The 14803-nt window shown below is 46.5% G+C and overlaps 1 protein-coding gene and 1 long non-coding RNA gene across 8 annotated transcripts in view; one reads left to right on the top strand and one right to left on the bottom strand.

Moving 5' to 3' along the window:
* Positions 1-781, bottom strand: part of LOC126493119 (uncharacterized) — a 28407-nt gene extending 27626 nt beyond the window's left edge. For all 3 annotated transcript variants that reach the window (XR_007589760.1, XR_007589761.1, XR_007589762.1), the window contains exon 1: positions 657-781. This is a non-coding gene — a long non-coding RNA (uncharacterized lncRNA). The remainder of the gene's footprint in view (positions 1-656) is intronic.
* The window catches only part of Pced1b (PC-esterase domain containing 1B), a 538744-nt gene that overhangs the window by 103617 nt on the left and 420324 nt on the right, over positions 1-14803 (top strand). For 3 of the 5 annotated variants that reach the window (XM_050129875.1, XM_050129859.1, XM_050129867.1), the window contains one exon: positions 8058-14096. In XM_050129875.1, the coding sequence (XP_049985832.1) occupies positions 8116-9417 (1302 nt within the window). In that variant the 5' untranslated portion in view covers positions 8058-8115 and the 3' untranslated portion in view covers positions 9418-14096. Of the gene's footprint in view, positions 1-836; positions 1630-1674; positions 14097-14803 lie in introns of those variants that run through there. The other 2 variants (XM_050129851.1, XR_007589745.1) reach the window with 2 other exon arrangements.

The following is a 14803-nucleotide window of genomic DNA, read 5'->3' as shown; positions in this document are numbered from 1 at the left end:
GAATTTGTGGAAAATAAAATATTAGCCATGCAAACTAAGGAAAAACAGCAGTGAAAGTGAACATTGCTCCACTTTTGAGAACGTTGAAAAATCCTAAAGTATATTTTCAATATACATGTGTATCTGTCTACCTTACATATCTAACAATGGAGTGTATAACCATTATATTATATTCTGTATGGCCTACAATTAACATTAACATACAGTTTGCTATATAAACATAACATAGATGCACATGTCTTGCCTAACATGCATCAGACGCTGGGTAGGATCCCCAGTGCCCACCCTCAAAAAAGTGGAAATAAATAGCAATGATTGGGTTGAGATACATTCAGGATTTCAGGTTAAGGCTTTTAATGTTTCAAGAAGAGTGGAAACAGCCATTTATGAAAAGTAAGAACAACATGACCCAGCCTTTTGGATGGAATTGTCACCGGATCTTAGATTTCCATCCAGAATTGAAGTTCTGAACACACATACAGCAGGCTGCCATCATTCCAGGCCACAACCAATATTTACCTGGAGGAAGACTGTCCAAAGGTCAGGAGGGAATTGTCTCAGGAATTGTCTCGATTTGGTGAGAGGATAAAGAACCCTGGAGGATTTGGAAGGCTATTGTTACTCCTCCCTTCCCCCCACTAAAGAATTTTACCCACCTGAATGCCTGGAGTTGAGGAGACGCTGGGGGGCTGGGGTGAGGAAGGGTAGCCATCAACTATTAAGAAATCACTAGTAACTTACTGGTTCTCCTCCCCTCCAGGCCACGACGCCTGAAGCCAGGAGAGTGCAGAACTGGTGGGGGGCGGGAATCTCCAGCTGGATCTTACCCCAGGGCCAAATCCCGGACCCTCCCACTCAGCCTGGTGGCTTTATTGCCTCAATTCTGAGTCATCTGCATACAAATAGTATTGATAAGGTGATGGGTGGTCCTTCGTCTTCCTCCTGGATCTGGGGAAGAGAAGCCATTTACACCCTGACTTGGAAAACGGGCGAAACCCTGAGCTAGATAGGGCCAAACTGGGATAGCACGCAGACCGGAGGGTGACTGAAACCAAGCTTGCGGGAGGCTGGAGAACTGGGGAGAGTGCCTTGAGGAAGACCAGCTTTGAGGGAACCCCTGAGAAAGAACGAGAAGCACCGCAAAGGATCCAGGTCAAGACAGAACCCAGTGACAGGGACCCCGGAGGGCGCTGCAGAAGTGTGGTCCGCAGCCGCGGGGGAAGGTCAAGAATCGGCCTTTGAAAGGAAGCCAAGAAGCCAGTGCTGATTTACTGACAAATGTCTTCGGGTTTGAAGCGATTGGAAGCCAAGTTAAAATCAGAGGAGGAGTGAGTGGGAGGAGAGGACGGGACACAGGCAGTGCAAACAGCGCTTTAAAACTGGCCTTGAAGGCCAGGCGGTGGACAGGCCTGGAGGTGGAGCCAGCAAAGTTACCTTTCTTTTTTTCCTTCCCCCCCCCTTTTTTTTTTTCTTTTTTCTTTTCTTAACAGCAAGAAATTAGGAGGGTGGGAGCTAACCTTAGGACTAGTGACTGAAATGCAGACTGCAGGGTTAGTCCGCACTGGAGAGATAGCTTGAGGGTGTAGAGAACTCCCGCGCGACTTGGCTGTTGACTTGCCCCAGAAGCAGGTACGTGTCCGCCTTTGCACTCGGTGGGAAGGGGGACCTCGGGGTCGGGGGCTCAGGGACTTGGGGTCCTCGGGCTGTTTTCTCTAGAACCTGAGTGGGGCCAGTTTGCTTTGCTGGAGTTTAAAGGGGGGCCTGGTGTTTTGCAGGCGTGGCTAGGCCTTTGAGACGCCAGGTGCCCTCTCTTCCTCGCTGGGGGAAACCGAGGCTCGGAGAGATGGGCCTCCAGCCTGAGACCAGTATGGCACTGTGTCTTGGAGGTGAAAGCCAGGTTGCCAACTCAGGATATTTTCCTTACCCTAATAGACAAAATTAGAGGGGAAACTGGAGTAACGAATCGGGGTGGTAATTCTAAAAATTTGAAAGCCTGTACACGATCGAAATCAAGCTTTTAGGAACTGTTTAAAAGATCCAAATGGGAACCTGGCGGCGGTGGCACACGCCTTTAATCACAGCTCTTGGGAGACAGGCAGGCGGATCTCTGAGTTCGAGGCCAGCCTAATCTGCAGCGTGAGTTCCGGGACAGCCAGAGTTACAAAAAGAAAACCCTTTCTTTTTTTCTAAATAGTGATGTCACCCGCATAGTGAGTATCAGGGTCTTCTACTTCATTTTTAAATTTACTCCTTGCATTTCTTTCTGTAGCCCTTAAGATTTATAATAGATTATTAATATGGGAAAACATGCATACTTTAAGAGGTTTTTGTTTTTTGATTTTTCGAGCTTTGAGAGATTTCAAGCTTTGTAACTTTTCAGACTCACAGTGTTTGAAGTTCTTCCAGTGATTTATCTGCCAAATCGCAGCGTTATTGAATGTTGGTGGGGTGAGCAGGTACAGCCACGTTCCCAGTGTGTATCCACCTCAGCGCCAGCCTAAACCAGCCTAAGCCGTTTTGTAGCCACCGGAAACCCACTTTAAAGGCTGGATGTCACTGTGGTCACTGGTCTCTACCAAGTTAAATATGCAGAGTGACGGCTGTCAAGGCCCTGACACACACTGGAAACTACATTTTTCCTAATAGACTGCAGGCCTGAGGCCTGTTAAGCAGGTGATGCCACCTGGCTTGGGAGGATGAGATGTGGGCTTCCCAGTGGCCACCTGGCAGTGGTTTCCGTGGTGCCACACTAAACCACAGTATTACACAATGCCTTTATATTTTATGTGGTCCTAAAGCCATTTTAAAAATACTGCTCCTCCCATTTTTGGTGCTGTGTAAAGTAGATATTAGCTTACTTGCCCCAAATCAAGTCTGTGGCGAGTTCCCAGGCCAGAGTTCAGAATGCAGTGACTGCCCTTCCCCCCAGAAGCTATCACTATCCAAGAGTTAGCAGGCCCTGGGGGCCACTCTGGGACCCGGAACTGATTGTTGGTAGCCCAGTCCAATCTAGTGGGGGCTCCATTGCAGGCTGTATAATTTTTGACTGACTAGTTCAACTTAGAAAACGAAACAATTGCCAAAACATAAGGAAGTCAAAAGGTGACTTCCTGAGAAATAATTATTTTTGTGCATTGCCTTAAATTTGAAAGGGATCTTGGAAAAGTAAAAAATAATTATTTGAGCTGGGCATTTTTTAATCTCAGCACTCAGGATGCAGAGGCAGGCAGATCTTCATGTTCAGGGCCAACCTAGTCTACATATCAACTTCCAGGCCTACCAGGCTACATAGTGTAACCCTGTCTCAAAAAACAAACAAACAACAACAAAAAAAAAACAACTGATGATAGATAGATTGATAGATAGATAGATAGATAGATAGATAGATAATTAGATAGATAGATTCCCCCTAAATGCCTTTAAAAGGGAAAGGAGCTGTTTGAAGGCCTAGTGTAACATTGAGTGGACTTTAGTCAGGTCCTGGAACTGTTGGTGATGAGGGTTCCTGCTAGAAAGCCAAGCAGCCAGCATCCCAGTTGTCAAGTCTGTCATCATGCTTTAAGACGTCTCTGTCTCCTGAGCAACCAGCCTAGTTGGTTTTCACTCTTCCAAAAACTAACCCAATTACCACAAAACATTGATTAATGAAAAATAAATGCTCTGGGTTTGTTTTGCGATAGCTATAAAGTAATAGTCAAGGATTTATAATTCATGCCTTGTGAAGCTTCTGAAAAATTAATTATCCCAAGCGGAGAAAGAAATACAAGCAAATTGGCTTGAAAGTCGTTTTTTTAAAATAGTGGTAGCCGTTATTAATGCATAGTTCACCTGCAACTTTAGAGGCTCAGATCTTACAGCGCAACAGCTTTAGAGAGTCCCGAAACTTTTCTAGAGAGTGGAATTGTAGGCCTTGTACCCCTTTGACTCCTTAGACACAGCCTTGGGTACTTCTGCACACAGCCCTCCTGAAGAATCAGCCCCCTCTTAACTGTCCTTGGCAGCCTTATCTCTCCCCTGGAGGGAAGGGAGCAACTCAGTTTAGTTTTCTTTTTGAGCAGTCCAGCACCAGCCCCCCCCCCCTCGTGCTGAGATCTTAGGTGTTTACACCGCCCAGCTGAGACTGCCCTTTTGTACCTGGTTCAGGAGCGCCACAGCTGACCCACTGTTTCCTCCCTAATTAAATGAGTCCATAAAATCGCTTCCAGAATTAATGAGGGACTTCAGCAATTTGCTCTAGCCTGACTATATTCAAATCCCTGTTTGTTTCAGTTTTTATAAATAAAAAGAACCTGAAACTGGAAGTTTCTGGCCTTCGTTAAGTGTCTGAGAAGATTCGGGTTTTTACTAAAAGTGTCATTTAGTTTTGACCTGTGTTGAGTGGCTTCCTAGCACGGCCCAGTCTTTCCCATGGGGACCAGGCAGAGGGTGTGTGACTTTGTCCATCTGTTTGTTGTGCACCCCCGCCCCTTGATTTGGTTTCAGCTGCTTACTGGAATGTTCTCTCTCCCTCTCTCTCTCTCTCTCTCCTTGATGCTATCTGCACCTTCCCCTGGAGGACAATGGAGAATTCTTGCTGGTCTGCTTGACTGGGGGTGGGGGATGCAGCATATTTTTCTGAGGTTCTCTGGTTAAGATCCTGCCAATCTTTCCTCAGAGACGTCATTGTTTGCAGCATTTTGTTTTCCTGGACTATGCTAATACCTGGTTTAATATTTGTGTCTCTTGCTTGAGACTGAATGATGAGATGTCATAGTCATTACCCCTATCCCCAAGCACACACAACCATCCACCCTGGGTTTTGATCATTGCCTATGAATAAAAACGAGTAAGTCCATGATTCCTATAACCTTTTCTATCACATAGGGATGGGGAGAACGATCCCTCTCTCATTTTGTAAACATCAGCTCCCCTGTGGTCGTTGTCTCCTTTGGTTTTTGAGGAACCCGGACGAAAGGTGAACAGTTCTCCCCTTTGCAGATGGTTAAACTGGTGGCTTCGGTAGCAAGCTCACTAACTCATACTGGTGCGAAGAGCTCGGCAGGCCTTGTTCTAAGTACTTTACATTTGGCCGGAGCCTTGGTTCAGGTTAAGAGCACTGCTGCTCAGAACCAGGCTGCTCAGAACTCAGGCTGCTCACAAGTGCCCTGAACTCCAGCTGCAAGGAATCTGACAGTCTCTACTGGCCCCCGTGAGTGTCTGCCTTCACGGCAAAATAAACAGAATATCCGAGTGCTCCACACTCAGGCCTCGTGTTTCAGAGAGGCCGAGAGCTGGTGGCCATCCCAGCATTGTGGATCCAAAGCAGTGTTCTTCTCTAGTGTGGTTTTTCTTGTTTTTGACCCAGGCTGGCCTTGAACCCCTGATCCTCCTTTTCTGTCAAGCTGTGTGGTATTACAAGTTTGCGCCACACCTGACAGTTCCCCCTGAGGTTCTCCCTTCCCCCTCCTGTTATTTATTTATTTTTTTCCTTTTGATATTTTGAGACAGGGTCTTACTGTATAGATCAGGCTGCATTTCTCCTGCCTCTGCCTCCCAAGGGCTAGCATTATGGTCCTATACTACCAAGCCTAGTTTATCAATGTTTCTAAGTTCAGAAGACAAATAATGTTAGCTCATTCTCTCCCCCTCTCTTTTTGAGACAGTGTCTCATGTATACCTGGCTGGCCTCAAACTCACTAAGTAACCATAGATGACTTTGATCTTCCCAAGGGCTGATACTACAGTTTGTGCCACCACTCCCTGGTTGTGTGGTGATGGGGATGCAACTCCTGGCTCTCCGTGGGCTAGGTGAGCCACATCTCCAGCCCTATGTGCGCTCTACTTCATGCACTGGGTTGGTGCACCACAGTTATGAGCTGCTGTTGTTAAACTTTTTTCCTCTTTGGTCTTGTTGACAGGGTCTCACAGTGTAGCCTTGACTGTCCCTGGAACTCATCAAGTAGACCAGGCTAGCCTCTAAGGCGCTGATTTCCAGCTGCCTCTCTCTGCCAAGTGATGGGATTAAAGGGGTGCCACCACTCCCTGTAGAACTTCTTTTCTCAGAGCAGTAGTAGAAACTGGGGGAAGATAAGTCAGTATTTTTACCTGTTCTGTGAAAACTCAATATGTATGCTCCCTATTTTTATAATTTATATTTGTGACCACTTAAAACCACATGTAGTACAGCCCTAACATTTGTTAGCTGGGCCTGGTGTCCCATTCCTTTTAATTCCAGCAATCTGGAAAGCAGAGGCAAACGGACCTCTGAGTTCCTCAAGGCCAGCTTGGTCTACCTAGTGAATTCTAGGACAGTGAGGTGCTACATAGCAAGACCCAGTTTCAAAGACAAAGCTTCAGGTGTCGTGGGACATTCTTATAATAACCAGCACTCAGAGGCTAAAATGGAATGATCAGGAGTTTGAGGCCAGCATCGATTATACAGCAAAGTCTTTTCTCAAGAAGTACTGAATGGTCGTGCACACCATTAATCCTCCCAGCACTGGGGACGCAGAGGTAGGCGGATCTCTGTGAGTTCAGAGTCAGCCTGGCTACAGAGAAAATTCCAGGACAGCCAGGGCTATGCAGAGAAACCCTGCCTCAAAAAACCAAAGGGGAAAAAATGCCCAATTTTTTTTTTAAACAATTTAATGCCAGTTGTCCACCCATGCCTATGAAAATGTTGACAGTGTATATTACCTTACAGTTCTCTGGGCATAGTGGATCCCAAGGGCTTTCACACAGCCAGAGTGGCTGCTATGCCCCTGCCTGGGTGAAGTTTGGAGTGTTGAAGTGGGAGTCTACTTTTTAATTGTCCCAGGGGATGCAGTCTAACCGCACCTGAAGTTTTGTGTTTTGAGACAGGGTGCCTCAACAGAGGCTGACCTAGCCAGTAGACTAGGCTGGCCTTCAACTCACATGGATCCTCCTGCCTCTGCAGTTCTGGGATTTGAGGTGTCGCCACCACCGCCTGGGTTTCTTTTGAGGTTTTGAAGATGGGCCCCACATCATCAAAGTGTTTAAAAAGGCCAAGCCTTTACTTAACTCAGCCCCGGGGACATGCAAATTCACCAAGAGACAGATTGACAGGAGACTAGAAAGGCAGTTTGGGAATTTACAGGCAAAGAAAGGCTTGGAAGAAGAGTGGAAATAATGTCAGTCATTAGCATTTTTCCTCTGGTTGTAGAAGCAGAAGACTGAACCTAGAGCTTGCATCAAGTGAGGCCTCTATCCCCGGAACCTTTTTATTTTTTTTAACTGTGTGGGTGGCATTTGGGGGTGGGGTGTAAGCACACACATACACGCTCGAGTCTGGAGATTGGCGGTCAGTATGTATGCTTTCCTTTTTTTAAAAAACAAGCAATATTTATTTGTCTTTCTGGGTCTGAGAGGTGTCTTCCTCTTGCCATTTTCTTCACCGCCCCCCCCCCCATTTATTTATTTATTGAGACGGGTTTTCCTTATGTCGTATTGGCTGGTCTGGAATTCGTTGGACTCACCTAGCCACGCACCTAGCCTTTTGAACTCATAGAGTTCTGCCCGCCTCGGCCTCCCAAATGCTGGGACAAATGGCGGCCATCCCCAGGCACAGCTGCCCGCCTTATTTTTTGTGAGCAGTTCTCTGACTTAACCTAAATCCTGCTGTTTTTGCTAGACTAGCTGCCAGGAAAGCCTCTGGGGTCTGCTTGTCTGTGCTTGGGATTTAATCATAGATCCTCTATTAGTGCCTTTTTTACCCACTCAACCATCTGCCCAACCCAGTGGTTGGATTTTTTTTTTTTAACACATTGAAGATGGTTTGAGCTTCAGGAAATGGTGATTGTTGGAAGTAAACAGGAGATAGATGGAGAACAAATTGCAGGGCTAACAGACAGATCAAGGAGGGTTTCTGCTCCTTCCCTCTTCCCAACCCCTCCCCACAAACACTTAAGGCCCAGCCTTCTGGAGCCAGCAATGTGGGTTTTTTGGGGGCACACACCCTCAGGCAGCAGTTCCCCAAACTGTACTTTTCCCTTATCTTTCTTAAGCTTGCTGTTCTGCCTAAGGGTGAGCCCCTCCCAGCACTCTCTCTTCTGTTCTAGCAATTCCCAGACCCAGCTTGTGCAAAAGAGGGAGCTAAGAGGCACCGCGCAGGGCATCATGGTTCGCCTGTTGGCCTCAGAAGTTCAGCAGCTTCTCCATAACAAGTATGTGGTCGTCCTTGGGGACTCTGTACATAGGGCAGTGTACAAGGACCTGGTGCTCCTGCTGCAGAAAGATTGCCTGCTCAGTAACAAGCAGCTCAGAACCAAAGGGGAGCTGACATTTGAAAAGGATCAGCTGATGAGGGGAGGCGAGCTGGACACCCTACACAACCGCACTGACTACCGCGAGGTGCGCGAATTCTGCTCCGACCATCATCTGGTGCGCTTCTACTTCCTCACGCGCGTCTATTCTGAGTACATGGAGAGTGTCCTAGAGGAGCTGCAGTCGGGCACGCATGCCCCAGATGTGATCATTATGAACTCTTGCCTCTGGGACGTCTCCCGGTATGGGCGGAATTCCTTGAGTAGCTACAAGCAGAACCTGGAGAACCTGTTTGGGCGCATGGACCAGGTACTGCCCAAGTCATGCCTGCTAGTGTGGAACACTGCTATGCCTTTGGGTGACAAGATCAAGGCGGCCTTCCTCCCTCAGAAGTGTAAGGGCCAGTACCGGATCTCGGTGGCCACCCTGAAAAAAAGAGTGAGCCAGGCCAATTTCTACAGCCATGCCGAAGCAACAAAGCGCTGCTTCGATGTGCTGGACTTAAATTTCCACTTCCGTCAGGCCAAGAAGCATCTGCAAGGAGATGGGGTGCACTGGAATGAGCATGCACACCGCCGACTCTCCTACCTGCTGCTTGCCCACATGGCTGATGCTTGGGGGGTGGATCTGCCCCACCGAGACCCATGGGAGCCTGGTCCTGTCTTGTGGGAAGGTCCAAGTCAGGTAGAAGAATGGCAGCCCCAGGTCAACAGAGGTCCCCAGGCCTTTGCCTTGTCTCCACCCATGCCTCCTCCCAGGCCACGCCCACTGTTCCCACCCCCTGGCTTGCCCTTAAGGCCCCCCCCACCCCTCCTAGCATGTTCCCTACCCCCACCTCAGGCGACACCCCCATTACCACACTATCCACAAGAGTCTTATTTTTCCTCAGACCATGTTTTCCAGTCAGATGAATTCTATATTCATTCAGATGACCCCCCACCTACCCACGGAGGATATACCTTTGAGGGTGACTTTAGTTTTTATCCCCAACCACCCGTGCCCAACTTCCGCCCACCCTGTTACCAGCGCCAGGCCCCTGTGGTACATAGGGGTTTCCCAAGGCATCTTGCTCGCGGCCCCTATATGCCCTGGAGAGAGAGGCCCAGGCGACCACAAAGACATGCCCCTGCCTGCCTAGAGTCAAGGCCTCAGTAGTCTGACTTAAACCCCCTTTACCTCTGGGTGGGGCTATGTGATATTGACTTTCCCTTTCCTTCTCAGTCTCCACACACTGACCTTGCTACTTAAGCCCAGCTAGTCCCATCTTGGAAGTCTCTGTGTTCACTGCTGTTAGAGACAAGGAATAGCTCACTGGCCCACTCCTGCTGCCTGAGGAGGTCTCCTCCCTCTGAGCGACCAAGCAAGCATTCTTACTACCTCCCCCTCCCCATCGCTATTCTTGTTGCCTTTTTGTAAAAATAAAATTGAAATACAGAAATTGTTTCCAAAAGTGGTTCTGCCTGTTGTGTGTGAGAGAGAGTATGTGTGTGTGTGTGTGTGTTTAATGGCTGCCTCTCCTTGCAGTTAATCAGTTAGCTCTTAGAGCAAGTACTAGTTTTGACAGCCCTTTAGTAAATTATTCAAAACAGCTTAAAGGAATTCCAAGAGAGTTCCTGTAAATAGATTGGAGTCCTCACAAGGAAGCGGCAGAAATGGAACTTTAGGTGATTCGAATTTCTCAAAGAATTTATGACTTTTAGGACTAGAAAAACTAGATACATTAAAGTTAACATCTACAAATGTGAAAACTGAGTGCAGGAAATGATTTGACTAGCCTTTCCTACTACTTTATACTTGTTACTGTTAACGTACGTGTGTGTGTGTGTGTGTGTGTGTGTGTGTGTGTGTGTGTGTGTGTGTGTGAGAGACAGGGTGAACATGACTTTGAACTTGCCCTCCTGCCTCTGCTGCCTGAGTCCTGGGATTACACACATACACTCTGTGTCTGGCGTATGGGGTCTGGGAATTAAACTCCAGGGCTTCATGTACGCTAAGCAAGCACTCTACCAACTAAGCTATGTCCCCTGCCTCTGTTAGCTTTCCAAGCTCAGGCCTGAGGTTACAGCAGCTGTCATCCCCAGAAGGGAAGAGCAGAGGTGGGACACTGTGTGGTGAATGAAAAGCTATGCATCTTGGTTAGATGGGAGACCCCATGACTAGTCCTGGCTTGTGGGTGTGAGGAAACTGGAGGAAGATAAGCCACACCTGGTGGCAGTGTGAATTACCATTGTAGAATAAAGCTGCAGATTGGAAGGGACCACCCAGTCACCAGCCATTTTAGGGTCAACTCAGAAATGGCCACAACCAGTATTCTGTAAGTCATTACATGTGTTCAAGTGCTAGACCCTTCCTCAGATAAAATACTCAACTAAGATGCGCGTAAAATCTGGGTGATGGCAGTTTTGCACTGAGGGATCGGGCTGCTTCATAGTCCACCCCTAAAGGGTGATAATGTTATTCTTCAAGAGTGGCATTCATGAAATCACAAGGGATTGAGACCAGATGGTTCCAGAAGAAATACACAGCACTTAGTCATCATCCCACCAAAAAGAACATATTCCTGGAAAAAGGTTCTTGCTTCAGAGATCCCAGCAGCTGAAGTCCTGGGACTGAAAATACTCTCTGTCCAGTGTTGAGTGTGGAGATGATTAAAGGTACGGGTATGGCTCCACCCCGGTCCTAGAGAGGCCGTGTAAACTGGCCAGCACCTGTGTAACAACCTGATGCTGTATAGTTGCAGCAGTATAGTGATAACCTTTGAGGATCCTAGAAATGTGGTTTTAGCAAAAGCAAACAATTTGCCAGAATGTCAACAGAATCAGAGGGGCAATGTCTGGCTGTGGCCTGGCACCATCAATCCTCACATTGTACATTAATTCTGGGTTTATTTTCCAAACAGCACGCAACTTCTGGTCTGAGTCTTACTGAGTTTTTATTCTTTCAGGAATAAGCCTGATATTCTTTTATCTCTCCCAGATTAGTAAGCATTAATCTTTGTTCATCTCTCATTGTGCCTGGTGAGCCAAGTTCTTAGATGTGCCAAGGACCAGATGGTAAATTGGTGATGAATTTCCGGGTTATGGATTAAACAGTGATAGCCATTCAATGACAGTTCACAGGGAGATAGAGCAAAAAGGTTTGGTCAGGGATACTCTTTCGTATATAGACGTATTCTCTTACAGCGTGGAAAGTCACAAAGCCGAAATCCATGCGTGATGGTTATTAGTTGTCAACTTGACTATGTCTGGAATTAACTAAGACCCAGTTAACTGGATAGGCAACCATTGTTGGACTAGGTGGATCACAGGCTGTAAACCATTCTAATAAACCCCCTTTTCTTATAGGTAGGTAGGTAGATGATAGATAGATAGATAGATAGATAGATAGATAGATGATAGACAGACAAATAGAAAATACATATCCATTCTATCAGCTGTTCCTCTAGAAAACGCTAATACAGATTTTGGTACCAGAAGTGGTTCTAGAACAACACAGGCATAAGGATGAATATTTTAATGATCTGGCATAGGCTTTCCAATTTGCCAACATCTACAGTTACCAAAGCCTCTCCAGTTTCTGAACCCTCTCCTAGAAACTCAGAGTATTGAAAGCCCCATGGTGTGAACTGTTTTTAAAACTTAGGGAGCGACAGATGGATTTGGTTATCCCTGTTCACCAATTGTGAGAGACAATCTATCTGGTCACTCTGTATGTAAAATGTTTGACAATTGTGAGGAAAATGAGGATTCTAGTTAGTTGCTCCCATCATCTCTGGGTAAATCGACAAAGGAAAAGAATGGGCTCCGTGATGAAATTAACCAGCTTCTAGCATCTCAGGATAGGGTGAAGGACAATGAACTCAGTGCTAAAATTTCCTAGCTTCAGACGAGCAACAACAGTCTAAAGATTTCTAAATGTAACCTGGGAGGGAGAGAATCTTCTCTCCAGCAGCCACAGGGCTCAAATTGTGGAAAATCAAACCAAAGCACTCCTTAGAAAGTTGGCCAAACACAAGAGACCACTTTCTAAATAGAATCCCAGTAGCACAAACATGAAGAGAAACAAGAAATAAATGGGACCTCCTGAAACTGAAAAGCTTCTGTAAAGAAAAGGACACAATCAACAAGACAAAATGGCAACCTATAGAATGGGAGAAGATCTTCACCAACCCCACATCAGACAGAAGACTAATCTCCAAAATATACAAAGAACTCAAGAAGTTGGTCATCAAATGAACAAATAATCAAAAAAAAAGGGGGGGGGAGTACAGACCTAAACAGAGAACTCTCAACAGAGGAATCTAAAATGGCTGAAATACACTTAAGGAAATTGTTATGGTTTTGGTCCCTTGGTCTCTTTAAGAGACAAGCCTCGCCCACTCCCTCCTCCATCCACTGAGGCAGGCTGATCTTCAGCTTCCTGCCTGAGCTCTCTCTTTTCCATCTTCCTCTCGGGGAGGCAGCTTTGCTTCTGCCTCTCTCCCCACTTCTCTGCTTCCCCATTCTATCCTCTTCTCTTCTTCACTTTCTCTCTCTCTTCCCCTTCTCCCTTCCCCCTTCATAACTCCCTGAATAAATATTCAATCTCACTCTGCAAGTTGTATCTATCCATGTTTCTGTCTTCTGCCCGACCAGCCATTGCTCAGGGACCAGCAACCATCTCTGCCTGGGACTGGCTGCTCTCAGGGCCCGCTGCCTGCCGCCACATGACCCGCCACCACCGCTCAGGCCACCACTCTGGGACCGCAGCCGTCTCTGCCTAGGACTGGCTGCTTCCAGGGCCCGTTGTCTGCCTCCACATGGCCCACTACCACCATTTGGGACCTACAGCATTTCTGCTGCCTACTGCCGCGGGGGATCTTGCAGCATTTTTTAAAAAAAATTATAAAAGAAAGCTCAACATCCTTAGCCACCAGAGAAATGCAAATCAAAACAACTCTGAGATTCCATCTTACACCTGTAAGAATGGCCAAGATCAAAAACACTGATGACAACTTATGCTGGAGAGGTTGTGGGGTAAAGGGAACACTTCTGCATTGCTGGTGGGAGTGTAAGCTGGTACAGCCCCTTTGGATATCAGTATGGTGATTTCTCAGAAAATTAGAAAACAACCTTCCTCAAGATTCAGCAATACCACTTTTGGGTATAGACCCAAAGGATGCTCAATCATACCTCAAGGACATATGCCCAACTATGTTCATAGCAGCATTGTTTGTCATAGCCAGAACATGGAAACAACCTAAATGCCCCTTGACCGAAGGAAAATGTGGTACATTTACACAATGGACTACTACACAGCAGAAAAAAATAATGACATCTTGAAATTTGCAGGCAAATGGATGGAGCTAAAAAACATCATATTGAGTGAGATAACCCAGATCCAGAAAAACAATCACATGTACTCATCAAGTGGTTTTTTTAACATAAAGCAAAGAAAACCAGCCTACAAATCACAATCCCAGAGAACCTAGACAACAATGAGGACCCTAAGAGAGACATACATGGATTTAATCTACATGGGAAGTAGAAAAAGACAAGATCTCCTGAGTAAATTGGGAGCATGGGACCATGGGAGAAGGTTGAAGGTGAGGGTAGTGGAAGGAAGGGTAGCAGAGAAAAATGTATAGCTCAATAAAATCAATTTAAAAAAGGTCAGCTGAATAGCTGGGCAGTCGTGGGCCATAACTAAAACCAGCACTCGGGAGGCAGAGACAGGCTGGTCTCTATGAGTTTGAGGCCAGCCTGGATTACAGAGTGAGTCCCTGGACAGGCTCCAAAGTTACAGAGAAACCTTGTCTCAAAAAAAAAAAAAAAAAAAAAAAAAACCAAATAAAACCCACCTCAAAAAAGAAAAAGACAGAAAGAAAAGAAAAGTTGGTCAGTTTCAGACTCAGAGAATGTTGGCAGTTATGGTAAGGGCATCACTTGGTCAAGAATGGGATCCTGTAACTTGGGATGGAAATGTGTGGAAAGACCCTATTGAAGCTGAGAACTCTGAACCTCAGATTCTCAGGGGTTATCACCTGAGGAAGCAGTCTCTCTACCCTCAGCAAATGTACTCCCAGCCCCTCCCTTTGAAACATCTCCCTTTCTGCCTGACTGAGGAAATTAATCCTCCATTGTCTGCTAAACCAGCAGGACTTTCTCTGAATGAAATGCCAGGAAGACAATACTGATGTCCCCCAGGGCCCACCAAGAGTTAGTTGTCTCTAGACCAGTAGCCAGATTCAAAGCTAAGCAGGCGCCTAGAGGGGAGGGAGAATGTGTAATCCCTGAGTAGCTGTGCTGCACTGCTAGTGAGTTTGCCAGTTCATCAAGCAGACGTCTGGGGAATAGGTGTTGGAACGGATTTTAAGGGTGTGGCATAATGGTGGAAGGAATATAAAACTGGATCGCGCTGAGTTGATTTACACGGGCCCACTATATGGGAGCTCAAACATTTTTTAAAAGGTGTCGAAAGTTTATTTGATTGACTGAAGCATTTGTCAAAAACTGGCATACTGAAAAAGGAGTTGGAGATGCCCAACATCCCTTAGCTTAGT

The sequence above is a fragment of the Alexandromys fortis genome, unplaced genomic scaffold (genome assembly GCF_014885135.2).
Source record: "Alexandromys fortis isolate MF-2015 unplaced genomic scaffold, M_Fortis_MF-2015_v1.1 scaffold_28, whole genome shotgun sequence".
Lineage (NCBI taxonomy): Eukaryota > Metazoa > Chordata > Mammalia > Rodentia > Cricetidae > Alexandromys > Alexandromys fortis.
The sequence above is the reverse complement of the archived record's forward strand: the minus strand, read 5'-3'. Positions and strand labels throughout refer to the sequence as shown.